At 48.8% G+C, this 13,469-nt stretch overlaps 1 protein-coding gene across 5 annotated transcripts in view; it reads right to left on the reverse strand.

The window, feature by feature from the left end:
* The window catches only part of Adra1a (adrenoceptor alpha 1A), a 96,148-nt gene extending 83,118 nt beyond the window's left edge, over positions 1 to 13,030 (reverse strand). For 2 of the 5 annotated variants that reach the window (XM_052732883.1, XM_052732878.1), the window contains exons 1-2: positions 12,406 to 13,022; positions 9,503 to 11,006 (exon numbers count right to left, since the gene is read on the reverse strand). In XM_052732883.1, coding sequence (XP_052588843.1) covers positions 9,503 to 10,385 — 883 coding nt within the window. In that variant the 5' untranslated portion in view covers positions 10,386 to 11,006; positions 12,406 to 13,022. The other 3 variants (XM_052732882.1, XM_052732881.1, XM_052732879.1) reach the window with 3 other exon arrangements.
* Between the last annotated feature and the right edge of the window lie 439 nt (positions 13,031 to 13,469).

The raw sequence follows: 13,469 nt of genomic DNA on the forward strand, positions 1-13,469 counted from the left end.
TCTACTCTGGGGGACTGTGAAGAGAGAGAAGGAGATGGTGGAAAGGGCAGGTAATCATTTGTTCTGAGCTCCTTCCTCAACACAGCTCCAGGAGCCAATAAAATGACCCGAGGACAAAGGAGGGCAGGGAAGGTTCTCACACTCTCCATTCCTGGTGTGTGGGGAAGGCAGTCTAGTGTGGAGGGCCATGCAGCTGACCAGAGACAGAGAGCAAGCCTGGGCCAGTACTGGGACCAGGATGAAAATGCCACTGAGACTTTGGCTTGGGAGTTACCAGAGGTGGGCAAGGGGGCTCTTGGGACAGAGTGACTCCCTGCCTAATGGCAATGAGCAAGTGGACCCTAGCCAGGGCTGGTGGCATCACAGTCAGGCCTTGAGGGTCTATAATTGAAGGGAGGGTAGAGTGTGGCTGGCTTACCAGGTGAGGAGTAGTTTGTGTGTGATCAGCCTGAGGTTCCTCAGGTGTGAGAGTCAGAAACTAGATATCCAAGGGCCAGTCACTGTGCTAACCAACCTCCCTGTGCAGGACACTAAAAAACCACAAACTAACAAGACAAACTTAGGGTCATAGTCCGTATGCTAAACATCTTGTAATGGGTTCCATAAAGGCTTACTCCCAGGACTGGCAGTTTAGGGTGACCCTGTGGACCTTCAGCAGGTGGGAACTTACAGGAAGTCCTTACGTCACTGTGCATCAGCTCTAAGGTGGATAGGGGATTCCTGTTCTCTCATCTTTGGTTGATTTTCTGGCTCACGAAGTTAAGCACTTACTCTGCCATAGTCTCCCATCATGGTGCACTGTCTTTATCAGAAGCCCAAAGTAGTGAGGCCACTAAACCTTGGACTGCAATCTGCTGAGCCATGAGCCCAAACAAGCCCATCTCCTTGGGTAACCCATCATAGCAGTGGTTCTCAACCTCTGGGTCACGACCCCTTTGGGGCTGAATGACCTTTCACGAGGGTAGCCTAAGATCATCAGAAAACACAGATATTTATATTACGATTCATAACAGTAACAAAATCAAAGTTACAAAGTAGCAACGAAATAATTTTATGGTTGGGGGTCAACACAACATGCAGAACTATATTAAAGGATTGCAGCATTAAGAAGGTTGAGAACCACTCACTGCCTTATAGTGATGGGAAGCTGACTAACACAAGCCCTTATTTCCTGTCTCTGACAACCCTGGAGTTTTACAGGAATCTGGCATAGTCAGCATGTTCGAGGAAAGTTCTAGAAGGCCAAGTCCTCTGCTCTGAGGGCTCTCTGCTCCACGTGTGTATGTTGACATCTCAGCCTTCAATAGAATGGTGTTAGGAGGTAGGGGCTTTGGGATGGGATGAGGGAAAAGGCCCCCAAAACTCCCTTCTTCCATCATGACAGCTAGAACAATGTATGAACCAGAACATCTGGCCTCGCTACAAACCCAATCTGCTGGTTCCTTGATTTGGACCTACCAGTGTCAGAGCTTTGGGAAATAAGTTTCTGTTGTTTAGAAATGACCTGGTGTAGAATGACGTCAAGGTGGACCAAGGCACCGAGTCAGGTGAAGGAGACAGGGCAGGTAGGATGATCCGATCTGAAGGAGCTAGTTTGGGATGTTATTAAAAGTGGGAGTAGCTGTGTGTGTGAGTGTTTGTGGTGTGTCTGTGTGTGTGTGTGTGTGTGTTGCTGTGGAAATGAAAACAAAGCAGCTCTGACTCCTCAACCCATATGAGTTCTGCAGAAGGCAGGCAAGCCAGTAGTTATGAGTGATTACCGTCTTCCATGGACGGAAGACCATAGAGAAACAGAAAAGTGCCCTCAAAGCACAGACAAGCAATTTCGCCAAAGGGAAGGAAATATAAGTGACCAATACAAACGTGCAAAGAAATGTCCGAAGAGCAGAGAAATCCGCTATGAAAAATGAAAGGCCGCTATGTAAGTGTCAGACGGGCGAGCTAAATTGTAGAGTGGGAAGAAGAGAAATTCGTTAGACAAAGAAAATGCCTCTGCAAACATCCTCTCCCCCACCTAAAGCTCTGAGGTACGGCTATCGCTGTGTTCCTTACGTGGTGCCTCCAGAGTTAGGCTTCCTCGGGCTAAGACCTTGCCAGGCTAGGCAAGTGCTTAGAAAGAACCAGCTATTGTTCAAAGCACTGCGGGAGTCACGGCCAATAGCTCCCGAGCCAGTAATGCGTTCTTTTGAATATGGCCGTCCGTCTTCAAGACGGATTGGTCCTGTGGAGGGAGCCGACGTCAATTTAAGGCCAACCGCGGGTATACTATTTGTGAGGATGAGATATGTTCTCTTGTAAATCAGAACGCAGGAGGCGCTGACCAAAGAGGCGCCCACGAGCCGTGCAGAGGCTCCTGGAAAGAACACGTGATGCAGACCACGCCTGGCAGGCGATAGCTCAGCCTGTCCGATGGATGCAGAAGTCTCACAACTGGTCTAGCCCCAATCCTGCTTTCATCAAGTCTGTGAGATGTTGGAATGTGAGCTTGTCATCTTTGTCGCTCTGGCTGTCGCTGGATTAAAAACAACTTGTAAAACGGCTCTCAAACCTGGCCTGATCTGGTACCTCTCTTTGCAGCTTCATCTGACACCCACAGGAGCATCTGGAGAATCCCTGGGAGCATCAGGCTGGCCCTGCCAAACTCTGTATACATTCTGGTTTTTTTTTTTTTTTTTTTTGATAAGGTATCATGTAGCCCAGGCTGGCCCTTGAACTCACTACATAGTAGGCTTGAGCTGCTGAACCTCTGGAACCTCCTGCCTCCACCTCTGAGTGCTGCGATTCCAGGTGTGCACCACACGCCTGGTTGATTCATTGCTGGGGATGGAGTCTAGTGTGCTTCCTGCATGTTACAGGAACGCTCTACCGACGGAGCCACATATCCAGCTCTCCCACTCACTTTTAAGCACTAGTGATCAACCAGTTATGTAGATCTTGACCCAAAGGTTAGGTCATTCTGTGAGAGAATTTCAATCTTTGATGCCTAGGACCATCCTAGTACACTGTATGGGTTTTTAAAGTACCATCTAGACCCACTTTCTAGCATTGTATATGGTTTGGGGTTGTTTGTGTGTGTCTGGAAATTGGAAACCTGCAGGAAGGACAAAAAAGACCTTGAGTGTTATGCAAAGTACAGCTCATGAGAAATTCTCAATGTAGCCAGTAGATAAAAGAGAGAGGCTATTTGACACATCCATGATGAGCACTTGGCAGGAAGACGACAATTTTCCTTCATCCCTATGTGGATTTACTCCTCCCATATCAAGACACTGACTGGTCTGCTTCTCTTTGGACTAAGGTGGGTCTCCTCACTTGCTTTAATCCAGAAAGAGGAAGTGGTGATGTTGGGCCCAAGGTAGATGTAGCTTGTTCCACAGAGGCCTGGTAATACTCTATCATGGAGACAAATGGTCCCACTATAAGAAAATTGATATAAAGCATTGGAGGAATGGAGGCCACCATTGAAGGCCAGCCAGTTCTGATCACTATCCAAGCTGGGTTCTGACTTACATCCACAGACTCACATGTGGTTACAGTGGATGCTGTCTTGTGGCACTGTGTTGGGGTGGTTTGTGATGAAATACTGGTCTTTTATTTTAAACCCTGATCATGATTAAATTGTCTTCACACTACTGTCTCTAAGACTTCAACCCTTTCTGTAAGAACTAGGGGCCCGGTCCCATGTTACCTACAGGGAAGCAATGACTGACACCTGTTACCTGGGCACCTATTGAGGAACCAGTCATTATGTGACAGTAGAAGCTGTTCTATGCATCAGTGGTATATTTTATGCATCTTTGGTATATTTTCAGCTGTCTGAAGCCTTTGCTACATATTCAGTTGTCCTGATTTTCAGGGGTTTGACATCATTATCTCCAGTGATTCTCTAGCCACCTAAAACGGAGTAGATAGTCTATGAAACTGTATTGAGTAAACGCATTGTTTTCTCTGTTCCCATTTGGTAAGCATCTTGCCAGCTCTTCCTTCACCCCAGCATCCCAGCTTAGAACACATTCTCCCTCACTGCCGCTATACATTTTCTGTCTTCTGGGAAGCACAATTCTCAAATGCTCTCTGCCCATACAAGTCAAAATCCAACCTATTTATTGTCTCCTTTGATGCAGAAGCAACAATATGGATCCAACAGCAATGCCAGGCATTGGGTTGAAACAGGGTACTATACACAGAATTCAGGCATGTAACTATATGTTTGATAAATGGTGCCCCCTCTTGCTTTCCAATGCGCTCTCCCTCTCATACCCCCAGGGACATGCACCATCCATGGCAACAGCCATCCCCCCATGGCAACAGCCATATGTCAACATATCCATAATAATTTGTAGCTCATATGAGTCCTAATAAGATCAGTAATTGTCATTTGCTCTGAGCTAGGCACTACTAGGAAAGTTGGTTTGTATGGCATCCTCTGTTTTATGAGAAAGGGAGCTAAGTCTCAGCCCTCAGGAAGTGGTAGGTGACGGACAAGGGGTTAAGTACCAAAGATGATCTCATGCAGCTGCTGGACCTTCCCTAGGGGACAGTCTCCAGCCTTTCTCCCTTTCCACAGTTGAAGGCTGACACCTTCCTAGCCTCTCCACACACCTCTACCGCCAACACTCACTTTTTACAAGCTGTCACTGCGACTTCAGAATGGCTGACAGCAGCCTCCAGTGTGACCTCCCTCAGCTGAATGGCTTCTGAGTTTCAGCCGAACAATTGACTCGCAGAAAGGAAACAGGACAAGCAAGACTTGGGTTTGAAAGCAGTTCAGTCGGACTCTCACCTGCAGACACACTATTCAATCCAGCATGCATCCCAGGCTCGGTGGGGAGAAGCTTGGGGGGAAGGGGCTTGTCCTAGCAATGTCAGAGTGACAAAGCCTCTTCCTGGTCTCCATGGGGACTTTTGAAGGACAGGTCTCTCGTAACCCAGGCTACTCTCTAACTCACTGTAGTTTGAGTGTGGTGTAGTGGAGGGTGATCTTGAACTCTTGGTCTTCCGGCCATCACCTGTCAAGTGCTGAGATCACAGGTATGAGCCATCACACCTCAGTGGTCAGAAACCTTTGGTAACGAAAAGGATTCCCTCATTTGGTTTTCCTTAGACAGTACGCATGTGGGTGTTTCACTCTCAGCTTGCCACACCCCCTTCCTTTGAGACCCAATTTTCTTTCTATCTTTTCATTCTCGAATTGCCTAATGCAGATTGATGGCCTCTTCTCTTGGGGTTTGGTAACATAATGGCGTATTTATTTTTCTGTTCACATCTTGTGTGAAAAATGCATTTGAGGCTGCTAATGAAAACAAATAACATCTCACTGATGTCTCAGCTGAAGTAGTGCTGTCTTAAGAACCTGCTCCATCAGCAGTGGTATTCTAGAAGCTTCTTCAATGATTTCCAGATGACTACAACTGCTATATTCCTCACCACAAGGTCCTAACACTGTTTGAGCATCAGTCTCTTGGGCCCATGCTAATTACTCACTTTGTCTCTTTAACTAGCTTGCCAGGCCCTGGAAAGCAAGGGCATGCTGTATGCATCTTTCCACTCTTTCTGCTTTGGTATTTGGGATTTATCACCTGTCCGCATCTCCTGGGAGAAACATCTTCATATTCCTTTGGTGTTAGAAGGAAATTACCAGTCACTTATTGGTGAGTTTAGGGGTCTCCCACCTCACTGAGCGGCCTTCTGACACACTGTTAACTGTAGCTTTTCAATTTTCCTCTTGACTCCGTGTCCTTTTATTTTTTATTTTTTTACATCACAAGTCCCTCTGTCACAACATCTTTACCCAAGCATTATCAACTCCTTGAGAGTGCACGTAAGCCCAGGAGAAGACTCCATTAAGTCCCAGGCATCCACCTGCCCTTCAGGATATCAGGACTTGAGTCATTATGTCCCATCTCTTTTAGAACCCGTCACCAACACAATCCTGAGGTCCCAGGTATCCATCGTCTCTAACCCTTTCCACCATCTGCTCTGTGTGGGCTGTGATCTGACCTAGTCCATGTCCATCCATTACAGATGTGCCCTCTTTACCCTGCTCCCTAGAACTCGTATCTATCCTCAACCACATTCTTGTAGCCATCAGCCACTTAGCTTTGGGAGAGCATCATATAGCCTTCTTCCCTGCTCTGTTTCATATTCATGATCATAAATTCCAAATGGGCCCTTGGGACTTTACTGTCTTGACTAAATTTTCATAATACACAGACTCTCGTTCCTAAGATATTTCGTGTCTTTTCAACAGACACGTTCCTCATTCCTTCCCCTCTCTGCTTCTCAGCTCACTGGGGGATATTGAAGCATCCTGAAGAGATCTCTAATGCTCTCCTTCACTCCTTCTTGCTACGGTGCTCACGTCCTTGACTTCTTTGTCGTGTCCTTCTCTTGGACACTTCTCTCTGCTCTTGCCTATGTCATCGCTGTCCTGCTCTATCCGATCTTTCCCATCAGAATACAAACACCATGGCCTGTCTTCTGCTTTTGAGAATTGCCTCTGGATCTCTCCAGCAACACCCTTTCCCGACTCTACTCTAGCAAACTCTTCCTAAGAGCTGCTTTTCCTCACCGCCCTTGATCTCCCATTCTTCCTCGAAGATGCACAGTTGGGCTTTTGTTCCCATCTCTTTACAGGAGTGACCAGCCCCGCCTGACCACTGTCCATCAGTTAGGACTGCCTCATCATCAAGGCCACTGCTGGTGTCCGGTCCTCCACTTGCTCTGCCCAAGAGCTGTGTGTGACACAATTGATTGTTCTTATTTTTGTTGTTATTTTTTGAGACAGGGTTTCTCTGTGTAACAGCCCTGGCAGTCCTGGAACTCACTCTGTAGATCAAGCTATTCTTGTTTTAAACATTTATCTTCTGCCTTGGGGATTCCACATTCTCCTCATTTTTCTCCTACCTCCTGGGCCACATTCCTCCTCGCTCCTCTCTGCTTTCCTTCCTGCCTGACACCTATGAGACTCAGTTCTTCTCTGTCTTTTCTCTGGATGCCTCCTCTCTGGTGGATCTCCCCATGCCTCTTGATGTACACATGGATGTGTCCAGTGTTTTACTCTTAGCCCATGTCCCTGCAAAGTTCCAAGTTCGCACCACTACCCACCTTGTAGACACTCAGATGTCTAATAGACATTCCCAGCATCGGTGCTATCATGTGCCACCTTCTCCAGCCTTTCCCAGCTCTCTCTCTCTCTCTCTCTCTCTCTCTCTCTCTCTCTCTCTCTCTCTCTGTCTCTCCCCACCCCCATCCCCCATCAAATATATCACCATTTACCCAGTTATTCAGGTTCTGAACTTGGAAATCACACTTGATTTCTCCTTTTTTTTTTTTTTCCCTGTCCACATTTGTCAGCTCTACCTTTGAGGGAAGTGCCCAGTGTGCTCCCTCCCCACTGCCTCCACTTGCCCAGTAGTCCAAGGCCACACAACCTCTCTCCCAGACCTTTCCGCCTCTTCGCTGGTCTCCCTGTTTCCACTCTTGCTTGCAATCAGCCATTCTCCACCCAGCTACTACAATAATCATTACAAAGTACAAAGACGAGCCACTTAGTTGCTTAAAAACCCGCCAACGGCTTCCAACAGCTTCCAACCGCAAGTAGACAAGTACGCGAATTTTACTTGACCAAAGAGACCTCACATGCCGTGACCTCATCTGCCCTCAGCCTCCTTTTGCCCTTGCCTCTTGCCCTTGCTTGAGCAGATGAAGCTTTCCTATCTCTGCATCTGCTGTTGCCTCTGCCAACCCACTCTTCCTTCTGGATTTTACAAGCTCAGTTGAGTCAATGCTCTGCTTGAATGTCTCTACACTGCATAGAACTTCCCAGACTGATCCATCGTCCTTAGGCTCCCTGGCCTCTCACTCTGCTTGCTCTCTGATAGCTCTTATAAATCCTTAACCTTTAGGGCACATTTGCACATGTCTACTTCATGGGCAAAGGCTTTTCTGCCTTGTTCCTCGCTAGCAGCTAAAACCAGGGGTCAGCGAGCATTTGTAGAGTGAGCAGGTACAGCTATAATAGTGTACTCTCAGGGATGCAGAAAGAGGAGGAATGTGGGAAAAGAAGTAAGCAGAGAGGCTAAAGAGTGTCCTGTAAACTCAAAGCTCCAACATCCTTCCAGGAGAAGAGTTAGGAACAGTGATAGGCAGGCACAAAGAAGGTCATACGGCGAGTCGCCTCTCCGGTAGCCTTGTTCTACAGAAATCCCACAACAGTAGAAATCACCTGTGTCCCTACTGTCTCAAAAATGTAGCTCCTGGTCATAGCTGGTCATTGAGCACTTGAGAAGTGGCTAGTGGGATTGAGAGATGGAATTTGGGTATAATTTAATTTTAATCCACACTTAAACAGTTACACATGACTGGTGGCTATATCATTTGATAGAAATTGAAAAGTGTCTTTCTTCCACCTGTGGTGGCTGGATGATAGTTTGGTTGAAAAGTCTGGTCAACATCTGGGGCACTGCTGGCACTCAAAAACTAGACCTATTATTTTGGCGCAATGTTGCAAAGTATGGTACTGTAGTTGACACTGGCCTCATAGGAACTTTAGAGCGGTTGTGTTATTGTCGTTATTTGCTATAATTTATGTTTGTTAGAGTTCGTGGTAACCAGCCTGCGAGTCTGGGTTTTAGCTTACAAACTAAAAATAGCAAAGAAGTGCTTTGGGATTGCATCGAAGGCCTTCCAGAGACCGGGGACTGTTCTGAGTAGATCAGCTTGTTGATACTTAAAATGAGCTAATTAATTTTGATAACAGCTAATTTTGCATCTGCAAAAATTGGATTTGCAGCATTATTGTACTGTTTTCAAGCTGTCATCTGTAACTTCCGGGATGATTTTGGGTAAGAGTGATGTCTGTTTTCAAACTCGCTGCTGAAAATGAAAGAGTATTTGCTTACTGGGATTGATATGGTGGATTCTTTACAGTTTTTAATTGGTTTGCATGTAAAAAAAAAAACCAAAAACCATTTCTGTTGTCATGGGTGGCTTACCATATTCTCTTCCGTAATGAATTCAGAAAACAAAATGGGCAGACAGAGCCTAAGCAGACGCTAGAACTAACACAATGGAACGAACCATCTAACCCAATCCTGCTGTCACACATTTGCCCAGAATTCAGCATGGTGGTTATTTACAAGCCAATGGGACTTGCTTCCCCACCCATCCTAGAGCACAAGCAGTATTCTGTAGTCTGCTTTGGGGACACTAAAGGGAGTGAGTAGATTTAAAATAAACAGGCTTAAAAGCAGTAGGAAAAGTTGACATTCTCGATAAAGAGACCAGCGAATCTGGAGCAGCCTTCTTTGCTGCAGAGGACCGAGTGACCTAGGACCCAGTGCAAAGGAGACTGGAATAGAAAGAGGGAAAACTCTAATCCCCACCAGGGCGTCCTTCCGTGCACTTTGAAATGCAGACCCCCTCCTCCCACCCTAGGCGAGGTCTCCCGTGGAGACTCCCCTCCCTGTAAACCCTAAGCAGTGGGGCTGAGAACACTCACCAATGGGCATCACTAGGAAGAAAGGCAGCCAGCAGAGAACGAAGCAGCCCACCACGATGCCCAGAGTCTTGGCGGCTTTCTTCTCTCGGGAAAACTTGAGCAGCCTCACGGAGAAGTGAGTCTTATTCTTGGCACCATTCACCCCACCGCCTCCTGCCGGGACATTTTTCCGGTGGATACGGAGCGTCACTTGCTCTGAGTCCGACTTGTCGGTCTTGAGGCCGGACTTGAGGCCTCGGCTTTCTCTCTTGGCTACCACGTAGACTCGGCAGTACATAACCAGGATGATGGCCAGTGGCACGTAGAAAGAGCCCAGCGCGGAGAACAGCACGTAGCCAGGTTCCTCATTAATCTGGCAGATGGTCTCATCCTCAGGTGCCGGCTGCCTCCAGCCAAACAAGGGTCCGATGGAGATGACCAGGGAAAGCGCCCAGACGCAGAGCAGAGCCCTGACGCCCCTCCTCTGGGTGACAATGGTGGGGTAGCGCAGCGGGTAGCTCACACCAATGTATCGGTCGATGGAGATGATGCAGAGGCCCATGATGGACGCTGTGCAACATAGGACGTCCACCGCCGCCCAGATGTTGCAGAAGACCCTGCCGAAGGCCCAGTAGCCCAGGATCTCAAAGATGGCCGAGAAGGGCAATACGGTGGAGGTGAGGAGAAGGTCTGCCACCGCGAGGTTGACGATGTAGTAGTGAGTCACCGAGTGCAGATGCCGATGACAGGCCACTGAGAGGATCACTAAGATGTTCCCCAGCACCCCGAAGAGGATGAGTCCCCCCAAGATCACCCCGAGCAGAATGGCCTTAGAAATGTTCACCGGTGCTGGTGGGTGGGTGCAGTTGGAACCTTCGGAAACATTTTCAGCGAGAAGCACCATGATCCCAGGGAAGGGGGCTAGGTCCGGCTCTGGACGGCCACCCTCTGGTGGGGGGCGGAGGTGGGAGTGAGGAAGCCAAGTCAAAACACCTCAGCTTGGGGGAATCCTGCCCGCTGGGTTGGGCTGGGGAAGGGAGAGGACACACCTGTTGGAAACCACCCTGGGCAGCCCTGGCAACCCTCAGAGGGCCACACTAAGTCACAGATCATTAACGGTGACATGGCCAGAAAAGCTCTGGACTGCTGGGGACACCTTCCCTACCCTAAGCATGCAGCGAGGTTCAAGGGGACCCGCTGTGAATGCAATCCCAGAGATTACAGGAGCTCACTTTTCTGTGTGGTCTGATCCATCCTGTGCATTCACAGGTAAATTAGAAATCCACAAGTCTATTGCCAGTCTTTGCCGAAAGGGTAGCAGCTAAGTGTGGCTCAGCCGTCGAAGTTCAAAAGGAGGGACGCTGGGCATCTGGGCGCTGCAGCTGGCCGGTGTTTACTCTCAGCTTGGTCGCCCAACTATGGGCTCCTGCTAGCTCCAGCCTCTAGGCGTTCTGGCGAGGTTGCATGGGTCTGAAATATTTGCTGAGACCAAAGCGGCCCTGGAGCTTCGTTCATCTGAATCCAGCTGAAAATAAAAAGCGCAAAGAAAAAGGCGGACAGTGAGCCAGGGGCCCTAGACAGTCAGGCCCTGCTGAGCTCGCCCAGTAACCAGACTCCTGCTGGGAGCCCGCTGCTCTGCAGTCCAGGAGTGGCTTTGTGCGGCCTTGACGCAGGCGATGAGTGGACACAGGAGGGGATCGCGTGCTCTGTCCCTTTTCTCAGTCCTCCCCAGTCCTCCCCTCTGGGAGGCTGCCTTCGAGTGCTCCACCTCCCCGTGGCTGACCAAGTTCAATACCCAAAACAACCCCCCCCCCAAAAAAAAAAACAAAAAACAAAACAAAACAACATCCCCACCTCAAATAATGACAACCAAACCCCAAGCTGCAGTAGCTGGAAGCTGGATTTCCGAGAGCCAGCCTGGAGAAAATAAAAGCCCTGAAACGCCCCCCTCCCTGCACCACCACCCCAGCTCCACAGCCTCATCTGCGGCGGCGGGTTGTCGCACAGAGTCTAGCGGGCGGAATCTGGAGGATTCTCCGGGTCGCCTTTTGAACAGGTTGCTCCACAGTCACCTGGAGAGGGCGGCCTGGGAGAGCGAACCTCAGAGAGCACGGAACCGCAGGGCCACGCGCACGCTCACTCCCGCGGAATTGGCGCTCGTGGGAGCAGAGCGCGCGAGTCTGTCTACCTGCCAAGCTACCCGCGCGCGAGAGCCAGGTTCCCAGCAAAGCCGATCCCCATGGCTAAACAGGGCCCTGATGGATTCAGGCAAGATCTCCAAGGGGCGTCCGCCCTACGGATTCCAGCCTCTAGCCACACCCGGGCTTCTGGGGGAGCTGAATAGGAGCGCATCACTCCTCGGACCAGGCTTTGCGAGTAACAGTCACTGCGGATTCCCTAAGGGTCTTAAAAAAAAAAAAATCAAACCTGCGTGCCAGCAGTCGGGGATGTCTGGGACTTTCTGGGCCAGGGGTCATGATCTACCTAAATAACCTTAATAACTACCTAAATAACCTAAATAGCTGCAAAAGGACCCGGAAACATGGGACAGGAGTGCCGGGCTTGGGGACATGCACACTTGTCTTTTGAGGTTGAGTCCCAAGGCAGGGATCTCTGGCGAAGGCTGCTGTGAAAACCCCAAGTTCAAGCCTTCACAGGCGATATCAAAACCACGCCACTGCGGAACCCGCTTTCTCCCATCTGGGGTCTATAACTGGGTTAAAATGACACTTGTTAACTAGAAGGTAACTTCTCATGGCAAACCAGGAAAACACAGAGCTCTGGGGTCCTGGTATTCAAGTCGGGTCCCAAAGCGGAGACGCAGGGCTAAGTGGAGGTCCAGTGTCAACTGGAAGCCAGGCACACCTGCCCACCCCCACTCGGCCCTGCGGGATGCCTGCGCCCGGCACCGCAGCGCTACTCACCTGCTGCGCGGATGCAGAGGCCCCGGCGTGGGGAAGAGCGGACCTTCAGTCCTTGCTGCTCCAGCTGCTTCTCTGCAGGGAGGAGAGGGGGACTGTCTCCAAAGACCAAGTCCCAGTCCTTAGCACCCGCTGACTCACCCACCACTGCCGAGCACCTTAAACTCCGGGCTCGCTTCTGTTTCTCCTGGATCTTTTAAAAATAAAGACTGGTAACAGAGAAAAGAAAAGACAAATATAACGAGTCAATAACTCCGCGATCACCGGTTTGATATTCAGTTCCTGGACACCAGAAAAGAGAAGCGAGGAACTTTGCGGCTCTGGTTGACGTAGTACAGGCAGTAGCCCAGAGAGTACCGTAATCTCCAGCTGTTACCGTATTCCTCTGCGGCAACCCGCACAATCTCGTAAACCTCGGAGTTGGTGTCTTTCTCCTTCCTGCCTGGAAGTGGATTCATCTTGCCCCTCTCTGTTTCTCTGTCCCTCTGTGTCTCTCTTCCCCTTTTCCTTTCCTCTCCTCCCTCTCTTCACTCTCGACCCCTTTCCCTCCTTCCCTTCTCTGGGTCTCCACCTATCAAGGGACTGATACATACATTAAAAACAAACCAACAAACAAACACAGTCATCCTTCCAAGTTTTTACTGAATACACCATGTGTTTACAGAAATTCCCCAAAGGTTACTTTAAAAAGTTTAGTCACGGCCCGGGTTTGTTTAAGTCAGGAAGTGGTGTCAGAAGTGTAAGTGCATGGCATTATCTGCAGATGTTTAAAAAGTACGCAAACCAGAGAAGACTGCTTAGGTTTGATTGCAATAGTTTCAGGAAAATAAAGTCTATTAAAAATATGATACAACTTGCATTTGGTTAGACAGGGTTTTAAAAATTGTATGTTCTCAAGACAGTTTCTACCACAATGTAGTATCTTTAAACCTATCTGTTCCCAATTCTCAAAAGAAAATGTATCCTTGGAGGAGAATTTCTTCTCTTCCGTTTTTTTTAATAGTTTTTGAGTGGAGGGCTCACACAGTCTTATTTATTTATCTCTTCCTGACAAATTCCATGGTCTG

This window comes from Peromyscus californicus, unplaced genomic scaffold, assembly GCF_007827085.1.
Source record: "Peromyscus californicus insignis strain IS unplaced genomic scaffold, ASM782708v3 Scaffold_12__1_contigs__length_115047231, whole genome shotgun sequence".
NCBI lineage: Eukaryota > Metazoa > Chordata > Mammalia > Rodentia > Cricetidae > Peromyscus > Peromyscus californicus.